Source organism: Vipera berus, assembly GCF_964194415.1.
Source record: "Vipera berus genome assembly, chromosome: 2".
Classification (NCBI taxonomy): Eukaryota; Metazoa; Chordata; class Lepidosauria; order Squamata; family Viperidae; genus Vipera; species Vipera berus.
The window spans coordinates 191,733,674-191,759,841 of NC_138203.1; the positions used below are offsets into that span (position 1 = coordinate 191,733,674).

The window sequence follows — 26,168 nt, forward strand, 5'->3', positions numbered from 1 at the left end:
GGCGTCCCCAATCCCCTGCACTCTTTGCCTTGAACTTCCACCCATTTTTGCCTAGTCGCAAGGTTACAATGCAATGGACACGGTGGCTCAGTGGGCTAGGACACTGAGCTTGTCGATCAGAAGGTTGGCAGTTTGGCGGGTCAAATACCGAGTGCCGCCTAACAGAGTGAGCGCCTGTTACTCGTCCCAGCTTCTGCCAACCTAGCAGTTCAAAAGCACGTAAAAATGCAAGTAGAAAAATAGGGACCACTATGGTGGGAAGGTAACAGCATTCCGTGCACCTTTGGTTTCTCGTCATGCCGGCCACATGACCACGGAGACGTCCTCAGACAAGCACTGGCAGATTTACGGGCAGATATTTTGAAATGGAATGGAACCAGTATCAACATTCTTTATGATTTAGCAAATGATCTGTCCTCATAGGATTTTTTTTTAAAAAAATCTGTGACATGTGAGGGCTTGAAATGAAACTAAACAAAAACCCCCAAATGCTGTTTGGCTTTTATAGGTAAGATTTAACTATAGCAGATTCCAATAAGATGCATGCTGTCTTGTTCTACAGTGCTGACACAGCCATGCTTAATTTTGGTGCACCAACAATAAATTCAGCAACATTTAGTATCCATTAGGCTTGTCTCATGGCTTATTTTCTCTTGTGCGGATTCTTCAATTTATCAGGTAAGGTAAAGGTAAAGGTTCCCCCCACATGCGTGCTAGTCATTTCCGACTCTAGGGGCTGGTGCTCATCTCCGTTTCAAAGCTGAAGAGCCAGCGCTTGTCCGAGGACGTCTCCGTGGTCATGTGGCCAGCATGACTAGACGTCAAAGGTGCACAGAATGCTGTTACCTTCCCATTGTGGTGGTCCCTATTTTTCTACTTGCATTTTTACGTGCTTTCGAACTGCTAGGTTGGCAGAAGCTGGGACGAGTAACAGGCGCTCACTCTGCTACGCGACACTCAGGATTCGACCTGCCAAACTGCCGATCTTCTGATCGACAAGCTCAGCGTCCTAAGCCACTGAGCCACTGCGTTTATCAGGAGCTAGTTCTTTATCCAACCTCTAATAAAAAATACCAGGTGGGGAAAAAAAACCTAACACTTTGGGGCAAATAGCAGTTTGCAAGCTCATCCCATAGTTATCCAAACATCCTTTGCAAAGAAGCATGCCGTGGATGCTACTGACATTATTTTAGATTTGGTTCAGTTAGGGGAAAAGAGCAGGATCTCTTATGACTATAGATAACTGCTTGGCTGTTTCCTGTTTGTGTAACTCCTGTCATAATAAAGACATCTCTTTGCACTGGACTCACCTCCAAGACTCTGCCGCTAATGTACCGGTTGCAAGTCTCACACTTAATACCGAATTGGGCATGATAGTCCGCTTCACAATATGGAACACCATCCCTGTGAGAAAAGAGCAGGCCGTGAGGTTTCAAAGAGAGAAGGAACAATGAAGCTTGGCTATGCCTCCCACCCGAAGCACACATGTTATAGAGATCGTCATGGTTGGATGCTGGAACACCATTCGTACTAAAGTGAAGGCATTGTGAAAACTTTCCCAGAGAAGTCAGTTGCTTACGTATTGCCTTCTAATCTGTTTTTGCTCCTAATCTGCTGGTTTTGTGCCGGGTCTACAGTATCTGCAGTTGCCTGACAGCAGGAGTCCCTTGAGTCCCAGGGTCTGAGTCCAGGAATGGGGCCATGAGAGTGTCCTTTGACGATTTCTTTCTAGCCACTTGCTCAGTTGGATGAGATTGATTCAGAAATATACAGGAAGGGCAAATGTATGTCACAAAAAAGGCAGTACGCCCACCAGCACAACAGGCAGAGGGCGGAAGGACGGTTCTGTTTATTCCAGCAGACAGTGAGCCTCAGATCCAAGCTGGAGTCAACAGGAAGGCTCAGGGAAGCCAAAAAGGGAAAGATGATACAGTGCACGACCAAGACACCTTTGAGATAGGCTGCATCACATACAGGTAGTTTTCAACTTACGACCACAAGTGAGCCCATGATTTCTGCAGTTAAGCGAGACGGTTAAGTGAATTATGCCCCATTTTATGACTTTTCTTGCCACCGAGGTTAAGTGAATTGTTGCAGCTGTTAAGTGAATATCAGGGTTGTTTAAGTGAATCTGGCTTTGCTTCTCAGAAGGCCACAAAAGGTGATCACATAACACACACCCACACCCCGGACACTGCAACGGTCATAAATGTGAGTCAGTTGCCAAGCACCCGAATTTTGATCACATGACTTTGGGGATGCTTCAATGGTCGTAAGTGTGAAAAACGGTCATAAGTCAACTTTTTTTCAGTGCCACTGTAACTTCAAACAGTCACTAAATGAACTGCTATAAGTCGAGGACTCCCTGTATCATATTTTCTGCACAATTGTTGACATTTATTTCAGGAAATTAAAGCTCGAAAAGCAGAATGTTGGAACAACCGTGGGCCTGTTTCTGGCTGTTAGCTGGTGGATAAAGTCACCCATTTCTGCTTTTATTTCCTGACTGAGCAGAACCATTCTTCTTTAAGGGATCCTTTGCTCCAGGGCTAAAGGTACTCACTGATTAATCATTGAGACAGAATAATAAAACCATTAATTTCACCATAAACGTGGCTTTTAAATTGGGTTTTAACAGAAGTTGTCCACTGACTTTCATTGCTAATGGCAGTTTCACAAACAATTATCTTTTAATGAATTATAGATAATGTTACCCCCAATTAAAGGAAATCCACTGTCTTATTTAGTCTAGACAAAACACTGTTTTTCTTAAACAGCTTCAGATATTATTTGGCACTGGGACTCTGCAACATCATTTATTTAATTCTCCTTCCTCTCCATAGTGCAGGTATAAGCATTTTATGCTGCAGCGTTTGTGCGCTCTGTTGAATGACACCTTCATAAAACTTGATCTACCTTCTCTCTCCAGAGAGGAATTATTTTCTGGTACCATTATTACCTGATTACCCATTGAAATGTCTATGTACAGCAAGATCATTGTTGGAAATGTTGTTGTGATGGAGGATCTAAGCAAAGCTATTGTAACTGAGTATTAAATACGCAAAATTTAAAAGAATTACAAAGAATGTGCTGTTGAGGATGTAGAAAATAGAATGGTTGGATGGGGTAGTAAGTGAATCAGAACTAATTCCTGAATTAGTGGGGGTTAGACTACATGATCTTTGACTGAATTAGCAAATAATCAAATAAAGACTAGTTTATTCCAGGAACACAGGTACTTGCAACCATCCTAGAGCCCTCATGTGTAACTGCCCAAAGAGTTGAAACTGAAGACAGTTTTGGAATTCTTACCGAGCAACTGGAAAGTGTACTGATTTTACAAAAACTAGAAAATCGCTTTTAAAAAAGGGCCTCTTCTTTATGAACTAAGGCAGGGGTGTCAAACTCAATTTCACTGAGGGCCGCATCAGCATTGCGGTTGCCCTCAGGGAGCAGGGTGGGTGTGGCCTGGGTGGGCGTGGCCTACTGGGTGAGCGTGGCTAAAGTGCATATGGCCTACTGGGTGGGCGTGGCCAGCTTTACATCGTTCGCATCAAGGGTGCCTATGGGGGCCCGGGCAGGAGTGGGACAGATCTGAGGGTCTCTGGCAGGAGGAGGGTCTCTGGGCCAGGGCCAAGGCAGTGGGGGCCTTTCCCTCACTGTTTCCGGATGGCTTCGTGGGCCCCCGGGCCTTGTGTTTGACACCCCTGAACTAAGGGGTTCTCAGAAGGCTACGTATATTCCCTTCCAGTAAATCCGTACAACTGAGGCAAAAGGAAGCACGCATGGCTCTTGCTTCCTGCAGAAGTGAAGGCGATCCATTATGTGCACTGAAATGCACACATTCCATTTCTACATGAAATTATTAGATTCTAGTCCAGGAAGATATCCATCCACATCTCACTTCTTTGCGCATTAGCCAAGAATGGTAAAAGAAAAAGTACAAATCTGTTTTGCTTTCTTTCTCTCTTGTTGCTTCTAATATACTGTACATAGTCGTACAAAAGTCTCAGAATTCTTCAAGAATTACCATCCAATGCTTAGCTTTGAAGGAATTCCCCACCCATCCTGTTTATAATGTGCATAGGGAAGAGATGAAAACACGCACTTGCTAATGTATTCTCCAGTCAGGATGATTCCACAGGTTTGGCACTTGAAGCAGCTGACATGCCACTGTTTTTCTAAAGCCAGGAGGGACTGACCTTGCTTGATTTCCTCTTTGCAACCTGCACATTCTAAGGAATAAAAAAGACAAGAACTGACCACACAGCAGCAGTAGGAACATCCCAAATAGATTTAAAATCTGTATAGAAGACAACAGGGTCTACAAATAGCACACTTAAGGCAACCACAAATAACAAGAATATGAATGACCAACATTAAGCAAAGGGTTCCAGTGTTCAAAATGGTTGGTCATACACAGGCTATCTCCGTTAAGGAAAAAAACAACAACAAATGACTAGTAAGAAAGCTCTTTTATTTTGCATAAAAGTCAATGTGGAGAACCTCAGTTGCATAATTTCCTCTACAGTTGCATGGTTTTCTCTTTGGAGAGACAGCTATCCAAGATTGTGTTCTCCATAGGATGGATTCTCCATTCCTGATCATAACTGGCCCTATTGGTTAAGAAGGTTGATATGCTGATTCCAGCTTATTTTGAGACCATCCAAGTTGGAGAAGCCAGATATATGAAAGTCATGTGAATGCTCCTCAGGGGTACCTTGTCTCTGCATATGTTCTTGGATTTGTTGATAAATCACTGTAACTCTAAACACCACTTTGTTTATAAAATAGCTGCTTACAGCAGCATCAGCAGCATTGTTATCAGAGTGTGTAAACCTAGTGGAATATTTAAAATGTTCAATACTGCATCCATATTATGAATCGTAACATTGGGAGTTATTTATACATGTAAATTTATACATGTGAATTCTTATTCAGACCTCACCTTTATCAAGATTCAGTCTGTGCCAACTGAATAAAATAAATAAATTAAAAATACATAAAATGCACAAAATAGTTTCAATATGAAATATTATTTACCTCTTTCACACCAAATTTAATTATCCCGAATAATTCTAACTGTAGGATGCAAATATTCCACTCAGTTTATACAGAAATGAGTGATTTTGTGTTTTAGTTCATTTTTATGGAATTGTTTTTTCCCCTTCTTTGATTGCTAGCAAGTATAAATTATGTTAACACACACACACACACAAAACCCCTGGCACATTGGCATCTTCCTCTCCTGGAGAATTACAGATTCTCATTTCAATCTTGATCCTGATTCCAATTTTGAACCAATTTAGATAGGATAATGCAGGTATACATTTGCTTTAACAATAAATAAATAAATAAATAGATGATAGATAGATAGATAGATAGATAGATAGATAGATAGATAGATAGATAAATTTAAAACCTCCCCAAAACATCTAAGCAAGACTCAAGGAGAACCTGGCATGTTTGCCAAGGAAAGCAAAAAACAGCTATACTGAATGTTGACCTAATACCAGAGTACTTACAGATCTGCCTTGTTTAATGGTTAGACCAAGTTGAATTGCTAAAGAACAAGAATGATGCGTTGGGATGGGGAAGAATGCATGGGTTAAATATTTATGGAAAGCTTCCTCTGTTTTAGAAAATCTGGACTAGAAGGAGATATTTGGATTTTAGCCAGCAGAGTAAAAGCTGCTTCCTAACCTCTATCACAGTCAGATTTGGTGTGTGCCTAGGTGTTTATCCTCTTCCTTCCTTTCACGTTTCCTTTGCTGTTTAGTCCATTAGGAGAAAGCACGTGGGCCTGAAAGGGGTGGCTGTCCCAGCTATGATCGGCTCTTTCAGTCTTGTCAGCATCAAACAGCCCTCAGATTGTCAAGGAATCACTAACATATAGAGTGCTCATTGGTCAATAGTTGAGAAAAATCTCACTGGTACACGCTATGGAATAAGCTGTTGTGCCAAAGGTATTTCATGAAGCCATTCTGACTGCTGCTGCATTTTCACTTTACACACCTGCTGGAGGGGCTGTGTAAAAATGCAAGATAGACTGACAATATCCTCTGATGGCTCTTCTCTCTCATTGCTCACCTGTCAACACAATCCCCAGTTTGCCACTTGTCCTGGCAGTGGATTCCACTGCTAGGGAAGCCCCAGGGAACTTTTGCCATGCACATAATAATAATAATAATAATAATAATAATAATAATAATAATAATAATAATAATAATAATAATAAGAAGAAGAAGAAGAAGAAGAAGAAGAAGAAGAAGTTGGAAGGGACCTTGGAGGTCATCTAGTCCAACCCCCTGCTCAGGCAGGAAACCCTATACCATTTCAGACAAATGGCTGTCCAGTCTCTTCTTAAAAACTTCCAGTGTTGGAGCATTCACCACTTCTGGAGGCAGGTTGTTCCACTGGTTAGTTGTTCTAACTGTCAGGAAGTTTCCCCTTAGTTCTAGGTTAGAGTATCAAGCAATACTCTAATCCCAGAATCTTGCATGCTAACAAGGTTCTCTTCCTACCTTGCCTACTGAAGTTACAACTAGTTGTCACTGAACAGCACCCATGGAGATACAGTGAAAGCAGGAGCTAATGCAGAAAAGAAATATTGGGGAGATGCTGTTCTTTGCACATTATACCCTGAATGTCTCTTGCCATAGTTATGAATGATCTATGGAGGCTTTGTGTAATCTGAGCTGTACATCTAAGGTGGAGACTGAATTTCAGAGGAAGATGCAGGCTTCATGTGACCTGGCAGTATTAAAGAGATGAGGAGGAAAAGCACAGGGGCGGGGAAGGGAAAGGCAAAAATAAAAATAAAAATATTGTGGTCTTGTATTGTTTTTTTCCCCCTCAGGGGCTTCTTAACAGGTTCCTGGAAACTGAGTAGGGATGGAAGAGAGAAGCCTTTCTTTGGGTGCTGATTCAGCAGATTTGTCTATGCAGCTCTATTCACTGTGGCTTGTTTCTGAACTTTCAGTTGCAAAAACAGTTGGACTATCTGGTTGGATGCAGTGAAAGGTCTCTTCTCTTTGAGAAGTGGATATTCTTCCTCGCTCTTGTGTAGGTTTACAGGATCGCCTTAAACAGTCACAATTTGAGGAAAGCTTATCTAGTTCATCCTTATGGAACCTCTAAGTTATCTGGAACATAATTATAATTCTCAGTATAATTTTTTATCATAATTTGCAACTAAAAATAATGGGAATGATACATATAGGAGGAAAATGTATCAAACCAGGAGAGGTTTCTTGTATCAGGTATACTAAAAAGTGCATAATGTAATTGGCAGATACTAAGAAAAACAGGCACAGAGGAGACTGTTGGGGAAAAAACAGAAATGGGACAGAACAAAAGTGTAGAAAGGAAAAAAAAAGAAAGCAAAATCTACTTTGACAGTTGTATCTATCCATATGCCCATCCTACTTTCTAGAAAAAATATTAGCCAGCTTCACAGTATCTTAGCAGCTTAATGGGATTTCATTTGCCCTATGCATAGTATTACATAGCACCCTGATTTTAATATGTAATAGAGTAGAGCCAGAGTAGGGCCAGATAAAAACATTTCGAAGTAAAATGAATCATGGTGATGCCCTTCTTTTGCTAGTTAACATGGGACACGATTCAGCAGGAACGTTTTATGCACCAACTTGAACAAATTCTCAGATTTTGCACACAATCCCCATATGTTTTAAAGGAGCATCCTGGGAATGGCATTTTAGATCCAACACACACTGTTTCTAACACCATGTTCAGAAATCAACTCAAGAATCCACATCATCTTATCCATGAGCAGACACCCTGAAGTATTTAAACCTAAAAGGAGAATTGCCACTTTCATTGTTCTAAAAAGTTCATTTCAGCGACAAATATTGAACCAAAGGGTAGATAAGAATGACATTTAATATTCTATCACCTTCTGTGGCGCTGGTTAATTTAATGAGAAATAAAAGAAGATTGACCAGAGAAAAGAAGGACTAGGGGTGACATGATAGCAGTGTTCCAGTATTTGGGGGGGGCTGCCACAAAGAAGAGGATGTCAACTTATTTTCCAATGCACCAGAGGGCAGGACAAGAAACAATGAATGGAAACTAATCAAGGCAAGAAGCAACCTGGAATTAAGAAGAAAGTTACTAACAGTGAGAACACTGGAACAGTCTGCCTTCAGAAGTTGTGGCTGCTTCAAAACTGGAGGGTTTTAAGAGACTGGACAGTCACTTCTCTGAAATGGTGTAGGGTCTCCTGCTTGAGCAGGGGGTTAGACTAGAAGACCTCCAAGGTCTCTTCCAGATCTGTTCTGAATTGAATCAATGAGGTATCCTTTATCAAAATACTAAAGCACAATAACAACAGTGCAGCAATTATCTGGAGCTACTATAAAGACAGAAACTAAAGGGGAGAGGGGGCTCAGTGTTTGAGTCCACATTTCCACTTTCTATTATTTTAATGGTTGTAGTCCAGTGAAATTGCAAGAGTTGGCCCATACAGAACATCTGTGTTTACATCTTCAAGCAAACTTAAAAGCAAAGCAAGCCGGTCTTGGACAGCTTTTTCTTTAGCTCAACTCAGCTGATCTGGGAAAAAAAATATAGCACCTCCACCCTTTTTCCTGGAAAAAGGCTGAGCTAACACTGTGGAATTCTTGTTGACTTTGACTTTGTGATTTTCCTGCACTAAGACAGCCTTTGAAATATTGCAAATGGGAGCATAGAAGAAACTACCTTTTCCAAATGCAGCTACACTACAACTCTCATGTTTCTGTAGAAACGAAGACAGGAATGTGACTTTTACCACCTTGGCCCATACCGGCTGCAGTCCAGCTTGGAGTTTTGCATGTATCAGGAGCTTAAATCAACAGGCTTACGCGCTCTTAATTCTCCTGTTGAATTGCGGCCACTGTGTTCTTGTTTGGCAGCTTCGAACAGCTCTGCCAAGAGCCAGCTGTCACATGGAAGCACTGTTTTGTGATTGTAGCAAGGAATACTGTGTCATTCTTCTCTTAGTAATCCATGTGTCTAAGGAGACAGTAACATCTATTGCCTCCACTGTGAGATCATGCAGCTTGCTGTGCAATGGCATCCAGCTGGTAGGCAGCCCAATCGAGATTGCTCATTACAAGGCTTTTACAAGAGCTCCCTGTTTGTATGTTCAGTAAGCAACAGACTTTTTAGCATTGTTGGGCATAGAAGCCTACTCTACAAATTTCAGCATGATCTACCAAGCAGGGAAGCTCTCTCCCACACTCTCTCGGTCTGGGGAGTGGGGGCATGACTCATTCAGGGCATAACTGAGGAAAGAATTCTGAAATGGGGAGAAAGCACAGCTTTCATGGAAAAACCCGAGGTAATGGGAAGGGGCCTGAAAGGCTCCCGGGTTGTGGATATTTCATAAATTCATCCATGCTTCAGTTCAAAGTAGGTCAACAAGTATAATGGTAAGTTGGAATGAGTTTGCAAGACTGAGCCCAGTCATGCTGTTTAGGGCTGGTCAGATAAGAGACAGCATGGTCCATAGTTGGAGAGAGGCTCGAAAGAGACCCTCCCAAATTTCTCAGGTTAAAGTAGATGGGAGAAGAATTGTACTTTCAGACTTGCAGGATTCTGTTAATGTAACCCTAGAATACAGTAGAATTGGTTGATCTGATTGTGTTTTCTGCCTGACAACAAGGGAGAAACAAATAGCAGCTGTCCCACTTGGACAATGCCAATTGTAGTCACTCCTTCAAGGCAAAAGACTTCACCAAGGCATGAAGATTATTACAAGAATACTCTATTCTAGCCCACTGAATCTCCCAAATCATGAAATCAGAAGTCAAATCAGAAGTTCAGCATAACCAAAAGAATAAAATGTGCAAGGCTACAATTAATGTAAAACATGAGTAAATTGTACCTACTTCCCCCCCAAAAAAGAAAAAGTTAAATACGACTTTTGTCCACCACAGATATACATGATCACATTTGTATATTATTTTGATTTTTTAAAATCATCATGATCGTCATCTACTTTGGTTTAATCTTAAATTTAATGACTATGAGGATTGTAAATTATTTTCAGATTTAATATATTCAAAGTGATAGAGAAATACTTTAACTAAATCATGTTGGGGATGATGGTGATGATGAAGACCATCACCATCATCGTTATTTATAAGATATTCAACTTTCCTTTTAATTCCCAAATAGCTTGAATCAGCAAAAGAATTCTTGGAGATATGTTCTTTCAATAAGTCTTAATATTTAGTATTGTTAAAATTTATGCTTAATTAACATTTTGGTACATGGGGCAAATAAATCCAAATTACAAAATGTAAAATTAGTTGAGGGCAAAAACCCTACTAGATTGCATAAAGAAAGCAATAAACAGTTCTAAGTTGCTAGATGACCTCTGGTTTTTATGGTCTTTACAGCACTTCCTTCTCTTAATCTTCTTTGGATGCTGTATAAAAAGTGAAATCAAACTGACTTACGGCTTGGTCCATGAATCTTGATAGGCTTGTTGCTAATCAGTGAATGGGAACAAGTTTGGCAAACACAATCCTTGCCACTGAATGTCACTTTATCTCCAATAGGAAAGGGCTTCCTAAAACAAGGAAAAATAAGCAAGACATCAGAAATGCATAAATTAATACCAGTATGAACCGGTATTTCACCAGTTATTATTACACTTAGTCAGCTATTATGGTTCATGTATGTTCTAGTTTCTGAAGAGTCTATTAATGAAATTTGAAATTTAATGCTTATGGAAATAAATGAAGTATGGGAAGCCTGCTTGTTTGTTTGGAAAAAAATTGTTGACAACTCAATTGTCTTTTGTTATTTTTGTGGATTTTGATGACTCATCTTTGGATAATTCTCACTCTTGGTTAATTCTGGTTGAGTTGCGAAAAGCAGTTTGGTGCATACCACAGAATTAATTCCTTGTGGACTACCTTAAATACTGTATAAGCAAAAACATGGCAGATGACATTTTTGACATGATGTTGCCAAACGAGGATTTCAGAGAACTTGCCCATCCTGTTTCTGAAGAAAAAATGTTTAAAGTAATTCTCACTGGCCCTGGAGCTATATTTGAATTTGTTTATCTGCTAGAACCACCTCTTAGAAAAAGTCTGAAAATCACCACAAAGTGAGAGATTTTTCCTTTTACCATAAGATGAACCAGTTGGGAAGTCTCAAAAAGAACAAAAACAAAGAAACCTAGTTAAACAGACAAGCAATCATGTAAGTATTTCCAAAATATGCTCACAAGAGCAAAAAAATAAGACGCCTGCATCAATCCAGAGGGTGGACTTTTTAAACACAAATTTAATGATTTGGAATTTAATGTTTCATTTTATAAAAGGGGAGACTTTTGTTTTTACTTCAGACAAGGATAGCACAGCATCGTTTTGAGCTTGAGGGTCTTCCAAAAATATTCAAAACCACCCATTTTGCATTTAGAATAGCTGTTTCATGCTCAAAATGGGGCACTGAAATGAATTTGTTCTGAATCTGAAACAGTTTGATTCAAAATTTTCTGCACACCTCAGAAGAAACCTTGGTTATCTCTCAAAAAGGAGAGTAGGGTATCCACGTTTCCCAAACCAGTAATGTTCCCCTGCGTTCTTAACTTCTAAGAAATGATTTTTCAGCACAGTTATTTTTCAGCACCAGTGTTATTTATTTTTAAAATACCGAGATAAAGTTTCAACTGCTAGTGACTTCATGGACATGTCCACATAGTTTTCTTGGCAACAGTATGGAAAAAGCTTCTTGTTGCTGGATGACTTTTGATTTCCAAGTCTAACCTACAAATATTTCCTAATTATCTGTCACTAGAACACTAATTTGGTTTAACACTACTTAGTTTTTCAAAACTAACCATGGTTCATTTGTTTGTCACCAAGTTATCTTTAAAGTATTATAAGCTACCTATGCACCACCAGCAACCCCTTGGGTAACTTCTAATGGAGGCCTTTCCTTGTTTCTGTACATTGTCTGCTGGAAGAAGGATGTTTGGGGAGATCTCTCCATGTCACCCTTTTCCATGGAATATAATCTTTCCACTGCTAATCAAACAATTGTGTCCTGGAGACCCAAGAGATGGTTTAGATGGAGTAGGCACAGTGTGAGGTTGCTGCTTCCTGTATACAAACTTTCTCTAATTAAGCTGATGGATAGACCTATAATATCTCAGTATTCAGAGGAGGAAGATTTAGACCTTCCTATCCCTGGATGTTTTTGTGGCCAGGCCACAGAGTACACCTGAATGTGCACATGTTGAGGGTTGATATGCTGAGTTCAAAATATTATCACTAATCTGTCTTCATTGATGCATGTGGCTTTGGGATTTATTGGGGGGGAGGGAAACTCTTGCTTACACATACTTTATAGACTCTCTCTCAAGCATGGACTTAAAAACACACAATAATATAGCAAAAATAAAATAAGCACCAGAACAAACATTTCAGGCTGCAAAATACAAACAGTGATTTAGTAGATGACAGTATATAAACAAATGAATGAAATGTCTTCAGCTAAAAGTCTGGGAAGATAAAATCAACTCAGAAGGAAAATTAGGTGCACCTTTAACCCTCTTGCAAATGCCTGCTAAACTGTGGCTTATGTGATAAATGCCAGGTGACAACTGATTTCTGATGCACAAGAACACTATGGAAAAAATCTTGTCTCGTTTTACTCACTAGTCTAATTGTCCTCCATAGTAAGTTAAGCAGAAGCATCTCCAATGCCAGCCATAAAGCAATGGCACCGGTCCCACTTCTTGAGTTATCTCAAGCCTAAGTCACAGAACTTTTAAGGATCAAAACCAGGTCTTTCAATTAGACTTGGAAACTAACCCAAGGCAGTGGCTGCAATGAAGGTATTACTTGAACTGACACTCAACACCAACTTTTTGGGACCACTCGTCCTGGATCTTCAGGCCTTTTAAGCCTCACACACAAATGTGATCCAGAAAGATACTGTGTCTGATAGTCATGAAAGCTTCTAAAAGACTGGGGAGTCAAAAGAACTCCAAGGGTCTATCCCTTGGATTAAACTGAATGAATGCAGCCAAGGTTTTCTGTAGTCTAAAATGCACCTGGAGCTAACGTTCATCAAAGATAATTTCCATGAATTGCCTTTCACTTGATTTTATTTGGGAATGGGGTGCTGCACTACTTTCTTATCTGATTAAGAATATAAGAAAAGTGGCTCATTAAAAGTGAGCCTATTAGGCTAGAATGATCAGTAGATTCTAGAATAGAAGACTGAGTTAGCATGAAATCCTGTGGATGAATGTAATTAAGAAAAACTCAGTGCTACAATTAATACGATTATGTTCATGTTTCTTTAGATAATAAAGAAATTAACCCAAATGTATCTGGTCACTGCAACTTTGGGTTTTTCCACTTATATCTAACTAAGGCACAAATATGTCCTGGCAATATGTATTTTTTGCCTTACTCCTATGACCATGTCTGTTATGTACCGTATTGGGCTCAATTGTAACACCACATGGTAAGCTGGAGCAGCTAATGGCTCTCCAGCAACCCAGACTCCAGGTCTCCAGTGCTGCTATTGGCTGCCCCTAGGCGGCAATGTGTTGTTTTAAACCTATTGGCTGCCACCTAGGGGCCAGGCTATAAATTGTTGCAAGCTGTAGCCCAATTCTCAGTTCAGATCCTGCAAGCAATAAACCATGAGCTTTGTTGAACTCACTTGCCTAGTCTCCTTTCGTACGTGAAGAACTCACTACACAACACTGGCGACGAAGGTGGGATCCTGCTTCTCCAAAAGAGCTGAAATTCACTAGGGGAGAGGCAGCTCACGCCTGGAGGGAAAAGGCATTCCCCCCCCACCTATGGTCAGCTAGCAAGCCATGCTAGTGACTATGTGCTCAGCGGATTCAGTCCCTGGGCCTTGGAGAAGCAGGATCGAAAACCACAGGAAACAGCTGAAGACAGAATGCCAAAAGTTGGAACACTACACGAATTAGATGTCAAGCATCCAGAGAGATGGCCTTCCTACTTGTCCCAGGTAGAAAACTACCTCCAGGCAAACCAAGTCACAGAAGATGGGCTGAAGGCCGCCACACTGCTCTGTGTGGCGGCCCAGCTATATTCAACCTGGCAAAAAACCTCTTCGCCCCGATGCCACTGGAGTCAGTTTCCTACGCGGACCTTAAGAAAAAGCTGGGAGAGTATTTCCAGCTGAAGATGTTGGTGATTGCTTGGCATTTTAAGTTTGAACAGCGAATGCAGCAGCCCAGCAAAAAAGCGTCAGAATACATCGCGGCCTTCAGGCAGGCTGCACGCCTCTGTAAATTGTCTGACGTAAAGGAGCGACTGCGAGACCGGCTCGTCTGTGGCCTATGGAACTGAATGCTTCAGCAAAGACTTTTTGCCAGACCAAATTTAACCTTCATCGAAGCCCAAGACGAAGTAATGGCAGATGAAGCCACTGGGGGTGCAGTCCAAACAGTCCAGCCCATCAAAATGATGAAACAAGATGAAACAGTCCACCATGAGGATGCCAAATGCTCAGAGGAATCTTCGGAGGAAGAAGATCCTGAAGTCAACAAGCTTCACAAGCACCCCGACACACAGAACCGCAGCAGCAAACAGCAAGAGAACACTTACAAGGCAGTTCTCTTACCAAGATGTAAAGGTTGCGGCGGCAGCCACCAACGCGCTGATTGCAGATTCCGGTCAGCCATGTGTAGGGCCTGTGGCAAAACAGGCCACATTGCAGCCATTTGCAGAGCTCGCCAGAGGGACCGGCCACCCAAACACCAGTCAGAAGATCCAACCAGGAGAGGTACTGGGGCCCAGGGTCCATTTAGTGTGGGCTTTTGTAGAAGCCGTAGAAGTGTATGCCACACCGGGGCCCGACGCCCCCTCAAACCTAAACTCAAACTGCAGGTAGAGCTACAAGGAGTCCTTTGTAAAATGGAGTTGGACTCTGGCTCTGCTATCTCCATTATTTCCCTGGACACCTTCAATTTCGTGTGCAGTCGCAGTAGAAAATGGGCCAAGCTAAGGCCCTCCGACATAATTTTAACTGATTTTCAAAATGCTCAAGTCAAAGTTAAGGGGGAAGCCATCTTGGCCATAAAATTTAAGGGTTTTTATGGGCACCTGGATGTCATAGTAGTAGGAGGCCAGAGAACAAATCTCATAGGACTCGATTGGTTTGATGCTTTAGGCATTCAAATAACTGGTATCAACCAGACACAAGCTACAAACCTTTTGTCAGTTTGCGAGGACTTTGCAGACATTTTTGATTCAGCCCTAGGAACATACACAGGCCCGCCTATCTCATTCAAGCTAGATCCCAACATAGTTCCCATTAGAGTTAAACCTCGAAGGGTCCCTTTTGCCCTCAAACATAAAATTGACACAGAAATAGACAAGCTTGTAGAACAGGGCATTTTACAACCAGTTGATGGTGGGGAGTGGGAAATTCCTATAGTCACTCCACTTAAGGCCAACGGAGAAATTAGAATATGTGCAGACTATAAATGTACAATTAACAAAGCCCTTAAACAACATGCTTACCCTGTTCCAGTGGTGAACCACATTTTAGCTTCTTTGCAAGGAGGCACTATTTTTGCTAAATTAAATTTAGCACAGCCTATCAGCAACTGCTGGTTGATGAGGCCACAGCCGCGGCTCAGATGATCATGACTCACAGGGGGGCTTTCAAAGTAAAGTGTTTACAATTTGGAGTTAGTGTTGCTCCAGGCATTTTCCAGGGAATCTTGGAACACACACTTAAAGGCATTCAGGGTGTTTGCCCTTATTTTGATGATGTACTTATTGCTGGAGAATCTACAGAAGTGTTAGCCAGCAGGCTCAGGGCTGTCTTACAGAGGCTTCGAGAAGCAGGCCTCAAATTAAAGAAGAGTAAATGTAGTATTGGGGTTCCTTCAATGGAATTTCTAGGATTTTGAATTGATGCTAACGGTATTCACCCTGCTGAATCCAAAGTGAAGGCCATTCAATTGGCTCCTAGTCTTAAATCCAAAGGAGAGCTACAAGCATTCTTGGGCCTCGTCAACTTCTACCATGCCTTCCTGCCTAACAAGGCTGCATTGGCAGAGCCTCTTCACAGGCTCTTAGATAAGAAAGCTCCATGGAAATGGACCAGCATTCATGAAAAATGCTTCCAGGACTTAAAGTCACTATTGTCAGTTAAATCCACTGTAACTTATTTCAGGGAGTCTAAACCAGTCTGTTTAGCATGTGATGCTTCTCCATTTGGGGTTGGGGCAGTCTTGAGTCATTTAGAAAAGAATGGAACACAAGTCCCTATTGCATTTCATTCGAGGACACTGTCCTCTGCTGAGCGTAACTATGCTCAAATTGACAAAGAGGGACTAGCCATTGTAGCTGGAATAAAAAAAATTCATGACTATTTATATGGCAGGGACTTCACGGTCTTTACAGACCACAAACCACTGTTGGGACTCTTCACAACAGACAAACAAACCCCCCACATACTTTCCCCAAGAATGTTGAGATGGTCTATTTTCTTATCTGCATACACATTTTAATTGGTTCACAAACCTGGTAAAGCAATGGGCCATGCTAATGGCCTCAGCAGACTTCCACTGCCACTAATGGAACCAGCCTCAGCCCCTGCGGCCAGAATTCTGTCCATTCAGGACCTACCAGAATTTCCCCTCCATGCTGGGGACATTGCTGCAGAAACAGCTACAGATAGAAAACTTAGTAGAGTGCTTTCATGGGTACACACAGGGTGGTTAGATAAAAGCCCAGGCTCTGAGTTTCAGAGTTATTTTGTCAGAAGACATGAGCTATCAGCTCACAAGGGGTGCATCCTATGGGGAAACAGAGTCATAATCCCCTCTTCACTGAGAGACAGGGTTTTACAGTCATTACATGAGGACCATCCAGGAATTCAGAATGAAAGCTTTAGCAAGAAGCTACCTTTGGTGGTCTGGCCTTGACAAGGACATTGAGACACAGGTACATGGTTGTTATACATGCCAGCAATCTAGGCCTGAGATGCCACATGCCCCAGTTCACAGGTGGGAAGAAACGCACACTCCCTGTTTTAGAATTCACATAGACTACACTGGGCCCTTTCAGGGACAGCTCTTCCTCATAGTGGTGGACAGCCACTCCAAATGGCTGGACGTAATCCCAGTTGCAAACATGACTACTGCTAGGACCATCCAGGTGCTGAGAAAACTCTTTGCCACACATGGGTTGCTAGATGTCTTAGTTTCAGACAATGGGGCCCAATTCACTGCTGCTGAATTTCAGGCCTTCCTAAGAGCAAATCTTATCAAACATACATCTGGCCCTTTTCACCCGTTCTCTAATGGTCAAGCTGAAAGAATGGCGAGGATCACAAAGGAATCACTCAAACGCATTGTAACAGGTGACTGGCATCACAGATTGGCAGATTTTTTACTCTGCCAACATTCTACGCCCTGCTTTGCTACAGGCAAAAGTCCTGCTGAACTTCGTTGGGGGAGGCGACTGATCACTAAACTGGACAGGTTGCATCCAGAGAGAGTGGCAGCAGAAGCCTCTTGACCAAAAACCCCGAGGGTGCTGCAAGTGGGCGATTGGGTATGGGCCAGAAACTATGGACATGGGAATCTGTGGGTTTCTGGTAAAATCACCAAATCATCTGGTCCCCTTTCTTATGAAGTGGGGCTGGAGGGAGGGCAAGTTGTCAGACGCCACATTGATCAACTCAGAAAAGGGTTTCCAGAATGGCCTCTAAGCAATGGCCTCCAAAAGTCCCCAAGCTGGCAGCCAAGCCAGCCCATACATGGACTCTCAAGACTCTTCCTTCTTAAGCAATGAGGAACTGGGCATAGAGGAGGGGAGTCCAGAAGTGCAACAGGGATCCTTTGAAGGAGCAAGCCAACCAGACTTTAAGAACCACTGTGCCAACTCTGGGGTGGGCCAACCTGGAGAGGCCAGCCAGAAAGCATCTAATTCCTTTAACTTAAGTGCATCAAGAGACACTGGTCTACCTGGCCCGATGGGTAAGCTGGTAGACCAGAAAGTGACTGGAACCCCAAGGCGTTCCACAAGGGCATGCAAGCCTCCTTCTTATCTAGCTGATTATGTTGTAAAATAAAGGAACTATAAAGTTGTCTGTACTGTAACTTGTCACTGTACTGAAACAGTATTGGAGCTATGATGTTAACTGTCTTGTGTGCTATAATGGAAGTCTATTCATTCTGGCTAACCAAAGCTCTAATGTAACTTGTACTGTTTTACAAAAGTTTATTTATTTTATTGGATTTGTATACCGCCCTATTCCCGTAGGACTCAGGGCGGTTTACAGGGCAGTTAAAACCATGAATACAAAAAATTAAAAACAAATAAAACAATTAAATTAAATTCAAGCCCCAAGAGTAAATCTAAAACCTAGTTAAATTAACAACCCCACAGTCTGGACCAAACAGATCGAAGAGCCAAGTTTTCAGGTCCCGGTGAAATGAGCAAAGGTCGGGGACAGTCCTAAGTTCTGTGGGTAGTTGGTTCCATAGGGCAGGCGCACCCACAGAGAACGCCCTTCCCCTGGGAATAACCCGCCGGCATTCATTAACTGGCGGTACCCTGAGAAGGCCCTCCCTGTGGGGGCGCACAGGACAATGGGAAGATGATGCCGGCAGCAGGTGTTCCCTTAGATAGTCCGGACCCAAGCCATTTAGGGCTTTATAGGTCATTACCAGCACCTTGAATCTCACCCAGAGGGCAACCGGAAGCCAATGCAGCTCACGGAGAAGAGGTGTTACACAGGAGTATCGGGAAGCTCCCATCAAAACTCGCGTGGCTGAATTCTGCACCAGTTGAACCCTTCGGGTTGCTATGATGTTAAGTCTTGTAACTTGTACTATTTGCCAATTATTGCTATGATGTTTGTCTGATCTAAGAGGGGAGGGGTGTTATGTATTGGGCTCAATTGTAACACCACATGGTAAGTTGGAGCAGCTAATAGCTCTCCAGCAACCCAGACTCCAGGTCTCCAGTGCTGCTATTGGCTGCCCCTAGGTGGCAATGGGTTGCTTTAAACCTATTGGCTGCCGCCTAGGGGCCAGGCTATAAATTGCTGCAAGCTGCAGCCCAATTCTCAGTTCAGATCCTGCAAGCAATAAACCATGAGCTTTGTTGAACTCACTTGCCTAGTCTCCTTTCCTGTGCGAAGAACTCACTACACAACAATGTCCTTATCCTGTCCTTGTAGCAAGACAGGCCAAAGTCATGCATATTTGTGCAGTATTGTTTCCCTTATTCCGACACTGTTCAAAAAGAGCTTCAAAGGAATGTAAATTGTTAGACTTTGTCACACATCAACTTGGAGGGAAATCAGCAACAATCAAGGCTGGTGAGCAGTAGAGCAGCAAATTTCATATCCATATGGACTTTTTCCCCTACTTCATGGTGGAATTCTACTAAGCAGTGGAGAAGGACCCTCTATAAGAAGCTGTCATTTTTTTAATGGAGTGTGTCCAAATTGTAGTTTCCTTGATGTCCAGAAAATTTATTTGAAATCTCACATAATGCAAATGTTTGTTTGTTTGATTGCTTCAAGTATTTCTAAGATTACCCAACAATTTGATTCTGAGAACTGTACAACAGGAATAAAATTTTAGCAAAAAAAAAAAATAACCATAAATTGTAAATAAAATAATCCAGTATATAAAACAGCAAGTCAAACAAAACAATTAAAATAACCAAAAGGGAACTCCAACTCAGGACTTCATTGCTTTTCTAAAAGCAAGCCAGTAGTATATTGGAGGGAGATCACTCCAGACTATAGGGAGCAGCCACTGAAAAGGGACACTTCCTAAATCCAATAAGACAGTGTTTAACGGAGGGACAGACAGATGGACTTGACAACAGGCAGTTCTGCAATTTCAGTACCCACTGGTGGTTTTCCATCTTTCTCCTTATTTTGCTTTGAGATTGCTCTGTTTTCCTTCAACACCTTGATGGCTTCAGTGCTTTCTTCACATCCCCATCTTTTCTTTTCTTTTTTTTTTTTAAAAAAAAGAAGTTGTGATAGAGGACTGACTTTATTGCAAACATGATGACAGTTGGGCAAACTTGCAGAACTGACTGTTTGACATCAAGTATCGTGGTCAAAGAACTGGCAAACCTCTCCCAGACAGTTGAAGAATGTGATGCAGACAGCGGTATACTTTAAAATGCAAAGAGTTTGCTTTTCACACAGATAAAACAAATATTGCAAGAACTAGCAACAGCTAATATTTACACGCACTCAAGATGTGCATGTGTATGCAAAAGGAAATACATGAGATGAAATGGGCTGGAATACAACACAAACACACATAGACATAGGTGTCCATATCTGCCAGGAGAGAATTAAAGGTGCACAGTTAAATGATCAACATTTCCTGTAGAATGTAAGTACAGAAGCTTGCCTTAGCAGCTTAATTCTGCTAATTAATTCTGTAATTAAGAAACACCTATTTTAATAGTATACTGCTCTCTCTCCCTCCATAAGATTAAGCAAGGAAAATACTACAAAAGCTACATGAACCCTAAGAAAAAACATGAGAAATCCTAGAATATAACATTATTCTTAAACACATCAACTCAGAACAATTAATACTGATTAGTACACTTTAACTATACTTCAGTTTAAATTGGTTAAACACTAGGAAGAGGATAACTATCTTCTCTATGAGCATAAATGGAGTTAATATTAAAATCTATGTTTTTGAAGGAACAGCAACTATTCTAAATTAATTATAGTAGAAAGAAAGATGAATTTAAATCTGAGTTGAGAAATGCAAACTAATTATTCCCCTCCTTAGAGACAGATAATTGGAGAAATTAACCCAGAGTGGAGGATATATAGCTGGCTGCAAATGACATTTCATTAGAATGAAGGGAAGGATTCTTATATTTCCTCTAGATTAGGGGTTCCCCAAAGAGGTCAATGGGACGATTTAAGGGATCGTTGTTGTTGCTATTATTTGTGCTACAAATAGTTAAAGTAGTATTAGTTAAATGTTTGGTATCATGAAGGGATCAATTAGGCTGAAGCATTTGGGGACCCCCCCCCTTCTCTAGATGAATGGATGTATATAAAAACATCTTGAACACAGACGCTGGGAAGCTTGGATTTATTTCAATGTATTAATTTCCCATGCAAAAGAACAAGAGTAAGGCTTTACTAAATGCCAGTTTTTAAGTTTGGGATCAAATAGGCGACCAGTTTGTATGGGTGGAAATAATAATCCCCCTCTCACAAAGTTTAAGCAAAGGAACTTGAATACAATGAGATAAACTACAACCTGAGCATTAAGTACCAATCCTTGCCCTTTAATCCACCGCCACAGGTGATCAGTGGAGATACTTATTTTTGCCCAGGTTGTGGGGGAAAAAAAAACCTTTTGGAAAGTGATCGACATCAGACTTGCCAAGCTGCTCACAACTGCTCAATCGTCTGGGAAAAATAACCTGAGCATCATATCCACCTTACCCAACTTGTAAATGTACCTCCACCTTGCTCAGCATTCCTCTTAGCCTGTACTTACACTACATTGTGGTTTGTTGCTATTGCCATTCAATAGTGGAGCAACTTGGGGATTAGCTTACCAGCTATTTCCTGGTAGTGCTTGTAAGAAACAAGTGGTATGGATAGCCTCAATAATAACGTGCTTACTTCCCACACTAGTATCACCCTACCCTGAAGGATAGTGATTGATGCTGGACTAACAATGCCATTTAGGCTAAGTGGAAAACAGCCTTGGTTGCTACAGAAAGGGTGGTACAGATTCCACAACAAAGAAACTTCAGTTTAGTGATTCTAACAAAATACCGCACGGGTAATGACAGCGATTTGTAGGCGTAGACACATAAATCTCCTAGGGTTAATTTAAGCCTATCTTTTCCTGTCATTCACTGACACTCTTTCTTAATTCTAATGTTTCTCTAATACAAAAGCCAAACATTAAAAAAAAAAAGACACAGTAAAAGACCTGTCCTACCGGAGGATTTTTGAGACCTAGAATCATTCATAGGTCACAACATTTTCACCACTCCCTCGGACATCCAGCCGAAACCCAAATTAATCATTAGATTGTCACTACAATCAGAATTAGCCTTACACTTGCTTCACACTTCCTTCATCTCATTAATGCCACATAATCATAACTTTTGGAGCCAGTTCCTGCCTAATTATATCCAATTTGTTCTCTCCATGTTAAGTTACTGTCTGCAAATTGTGAACGTGCATTTTGTTTGTGATTCTCTTCCTTTAGAGAAATGACAAATGTACACCACGGCTTACTTGTTAGGAGGATGCAGACTTCTTCCCAGCAGCCTGTGCAGAATTATTATTATTTTTTTTATCACTCAGTTTGCAATTTGGTGCTCCCTTCCCTAGCAACTGCCTCCATTGCCAGTAAAGACAGCCGCAATCAGACAACTGCCATGAAAACCTACGGAAGGTGTATCTGTGATACCACTGATGATAAGGGCCGTTATGTCTTCTTCAGGTCTTTATGCTTTCTAATACCGTTTTTTTTTTTACATTAAGAATTTGACTTGCAAGGGGGATTGAAAAAAAGCAAAGCAACAACTTTTTCCAGGAAGGCAGCTTAATTTGACTAGGGGAGAAAGGCAGGATGGTGGAAGCTTTTCGTCATATTCGCCCTCCTTCGCCCTCCTGATTTATTTTGCTTTGCTTTTAAATTATCAGTTGCCTTTCTGTTCCAATATTTAAGTACCAGACCAGTTAGAAACAAATATTCAAATGCTGTTCTTGAGCCTTTGTTGGTGACCCGGAAGCCCCTGCCTTGAATCTCTTTCCTGTACTGCTTCATCCTTCGGCAAAACCTTCCCCAGTATCACTGCCGGTGAAGGATTACGGCAGTTTAAATCTAAGAGAGGGAAAGATATCGTTTGAAGAAGCTGCCTTGCACAACGTCACGTGTTTTGGAAAGTATTTTTTGAGGTAAGGACCAGGAATCTCTCTCCCTTTCACTCAGTATAAGCAGTAGAAGCTGATTCAGGTAGTCCTGGACTTACAGTCGTTCATTTAGTGACTGTTCAAAGTTACACTGAAAAAGTGACCTATGACCCTTTTTTCACACTTACAGCCGTGCAGCATCCCAATAGGCATGTGATCAAAGTTCAACTGGTTCATACTTATGACGGGTTGCAGTGTCCCGGGGTCCTGTGGCCAACTTTTGCGACCTTATGACAAGCAAAATCAGTGGGGGGAAGACAGATTCACTTGACAACCAGGTTACCAACTTCACAACTACAATGATTCACTTAACAACCGTGACAAGGAAACTTGCAAAAGGAGGCAAAACTCACTTAGCAGACGTCTCACTTAGCAACAGGACTACCTGTATCTAGTTGTAGAAGAAGAATACAAGCGGTCAGAAGCAAGTAACAGATAGTCCTTGACTTACGACCACAACAGAGCCAAAATTTATGTTGCTGAGGGAGACGGTTGTTAAGTGAATCATTTCGCAGACTATTTGTTGCCACAGTTGTTAAGTGGATCACTGAAGTTGTTAAATTAGTAACACGGTTGTTAAGTGAATCTGGTTTCCCAACGGACTTTGCTTGTCGGAAGATCGCAAAAGCGGATCACAGGGTCCCAAGCGCCACTTGCCAAGTGTTCGAATTTTGACAACATGAGTGCTGCAATGGTTGCGTGAAAAGCGGTCACCCATCACTTTTCTCAGAGCCATTGCAGCTTCAAGCCGTCACTAAATTAACTGTTGTAAGTCAAGGACTACCTGTAATTCTTGCAGTAACAGAAAATATATGTAGCTCAGGATTGAATTTTTGCACTTTTTTTCTTCTTCTTCTTCTAGATTTTCATTGCCATGCTGGTAACATCAATTATTTGACCAACTGCTGAAAAGGAGAGATTTTTATGGGCAGGATAAATTATTATTTGGAGAACAAGGAAGAAGAAAAGGAAATAAGCAAAAAAACCCCACAACACCCCAAAACACACTGCTGATGTTGAATTCCAGGGGAGCACATCAGGCTAGAAAGGCAGTGCATTTAGGCAGCCGTCGCTTTCCAGAGAAGATCTGCCAACTGAGGAGCAAATTCTAAGGGTCGAGGCCACGCTTCTCCTGCAACCGCTGGACTGGGATCAAATCTTGCCATCGGCTGAAAGGATATTCCAGTCTAGATTCTGTTTTTCCCAAATAAAACAAATCCAATTTGACAATTCTACCCTCCCCCGTGTCTGATAAGATGCAGAGGCAATGTACAGGTAGTTCTCAACTTACAACAGATCATTTAGCGACCATCCAAAGCTAAAACGGCACTGAAAAATGTGACCTACGACCATTTTTCAGAGCTACCACCTCTGCAGCATCCCCATCATCGTGTGATCAAAATTCGGATGCTCGGTAACCGGTTCATACTTATTATAAATAACCTTTTGTGACGTTCCGGCAAACCAAGTCAATGGGGAAGCCAGATTCGCTTAACAGCTGGGTTACTGACTTTATCAAGTGCAGCGATTCGCTTAACAACTGTGGCAAGAGAGGTTGTAAAATGGGGCAAAACTCTCTTAACAAATGTCTCACTTAACAACAGAAAATTTGGGGCTCCATTGTGGTTGTAAGTCGAGGACTACCTGTATACTGATTGCAACGAAGCTATCATGCAATCTGTGGTTTAAAAACGAATACTGCATCTTTCCCCAAGGGGGGAATTCTGCTCACCGTCATTGTCACTCCTGAGGGCTTCACCCATTGCTGTCAGATAGTTGACTCACCTGCACATGCTGCAGACAAAGCACTTGGGATGGTAAGTCCGGCCCAAGGCTGAGATGACCTCTCCACTGATGAAGTCTTGGCAGCTGTCACAGCGGGTGCCGTAGAGCTGCTGGTAGTCATGGGTGCAGATGTATTCCCCATTTTTAAAGAAGAAGCCAGACTGCGCTAGGTCACAGCCACACACTACAGAGGGGAAAGTACACGCAGAGATAGAAAAGTCAGTCCTTTCACCTCTCCAAATAGGCACCTTTCTCTTTTAAAACAACAGTCACTTCTTGAGGTGCCATCCTAAGGATGGGGTGCCTGTGTCATGCCTAAAGCCTTGTTTGTCAATCGAAGGGCAGACATTTAGGAGTTAAACCCTGTCCACACTTCATAGCCAAGGTGAATGGATCCACATTTTGTACAGTAATTTTATTGGCAAAAGCCCCATTGCTTTTTCCCAAAATATAAGAGTTGTGTTTCTTCCATAAAACATAATGACAGAGTTGGAAGGGACCTTGGAGGTCTTTTAATCTAACCTCCTGCTCAAGCAGGAGACCCTATACCATAGGTAGGCAACCTTGGCTCTTTTATGACTTGTGGACTTCAACTCCCAGAATTCCTGAGCCAACATGCCTCAACTTGGAAACTCTCCCTTCCCCCCGCAGCATGGCTGGCTCAGGAATTCTGGAAGTTGAAGTCCACAAGTCATAAAAGAGCCAAGGTTGCCTACCCCTGCCCTATACCATGTCAGATAAATGGTTGCCCAGTCTTTTCTTAAAAATTTCCAGTGTTGGAGCACCCAAAACATTACTTTTAGGAAGACCAAATACAGGGGAACCAGCCATATTTAGGAATTCCCATCAGCCAGTCGAAAGCTGGCTTCCTTCTTATAGCTATGACCCCTGGCTTCCAGGCCGTTTCTAATCTCAACTCAATGTACTCGGTCATTCATTTTGCAAATTGGAATGGCTTAAATGTGTCTGCCGAATCACCTCCTCTCAACTCAGCCTATTGGCACTCTAGTATCTAAATATTAGATAAAGCAGCCTGAAGCAGGATTATCTGAAGCCGCCACCTGTTTGTTTTTTTTATCCCCTCACTGACACCTGAGGCTCGACTGGTGCCGGTATGTGAGAGGGTCTTTCCATGGCGCAGCTTTGGCAGGCCCTGCGCCTCAGGAAATCCTTTGGCTTCTCCCTGGTGACACTCTTCCTGATCAAGCTTGAAAGCTTTTCTGCTCCAGCATGCCTTCAGCCAGCTTTTGTCTTCTGCCCTGTCAGTTCCATCTTTGCTATCCAAATTACATGTTCTGCTCTCTGTTTTTGTTTATTGACTTTTTTTCATGTACATGTTTGCTGGGGTTGTCAAGGGCCCGTGTGTGTGTGTGTGTGTGTGTGTGTGTGTGTGTCTGCTCGTGCGT

The 26,168-nt window shown here is 41.9% G+C and overlaps 1 protein-coding gene across 1 annotated transcript in view; it reads right to left on the reverse strand.

Moving 5' to 3' along the window:
- Positions 1-26,168, reverse strand: part of ABLIM3 (actin binding LIM protein family member 3) — a gene marked incomplete at its 5' end in the record, with an annotated part of 91,833 nt that overhangs the window by 55,341 nt on the left and 10,324 nt on the right. Inside the window, 4 exons of the mRNA XM_081319028.1 lie at positions 1,311-1,404; positions 4,109-4,235; positions 10,470-10,582; positions 24,763-24,946. Coding sequence (XP_081175154.1) covers positions 1,311-1,404; positions 4,109-4,235; positions 10,470-10,582; positions 24,763-24,946 — 518 coding nt within the window. The remainder of the gene's footprint in view (positions 1-1,310; positions 1,405-4,108; positions 4,236-10,469; positions 10,583-24,762; positions 24,947-26,168) is intronic.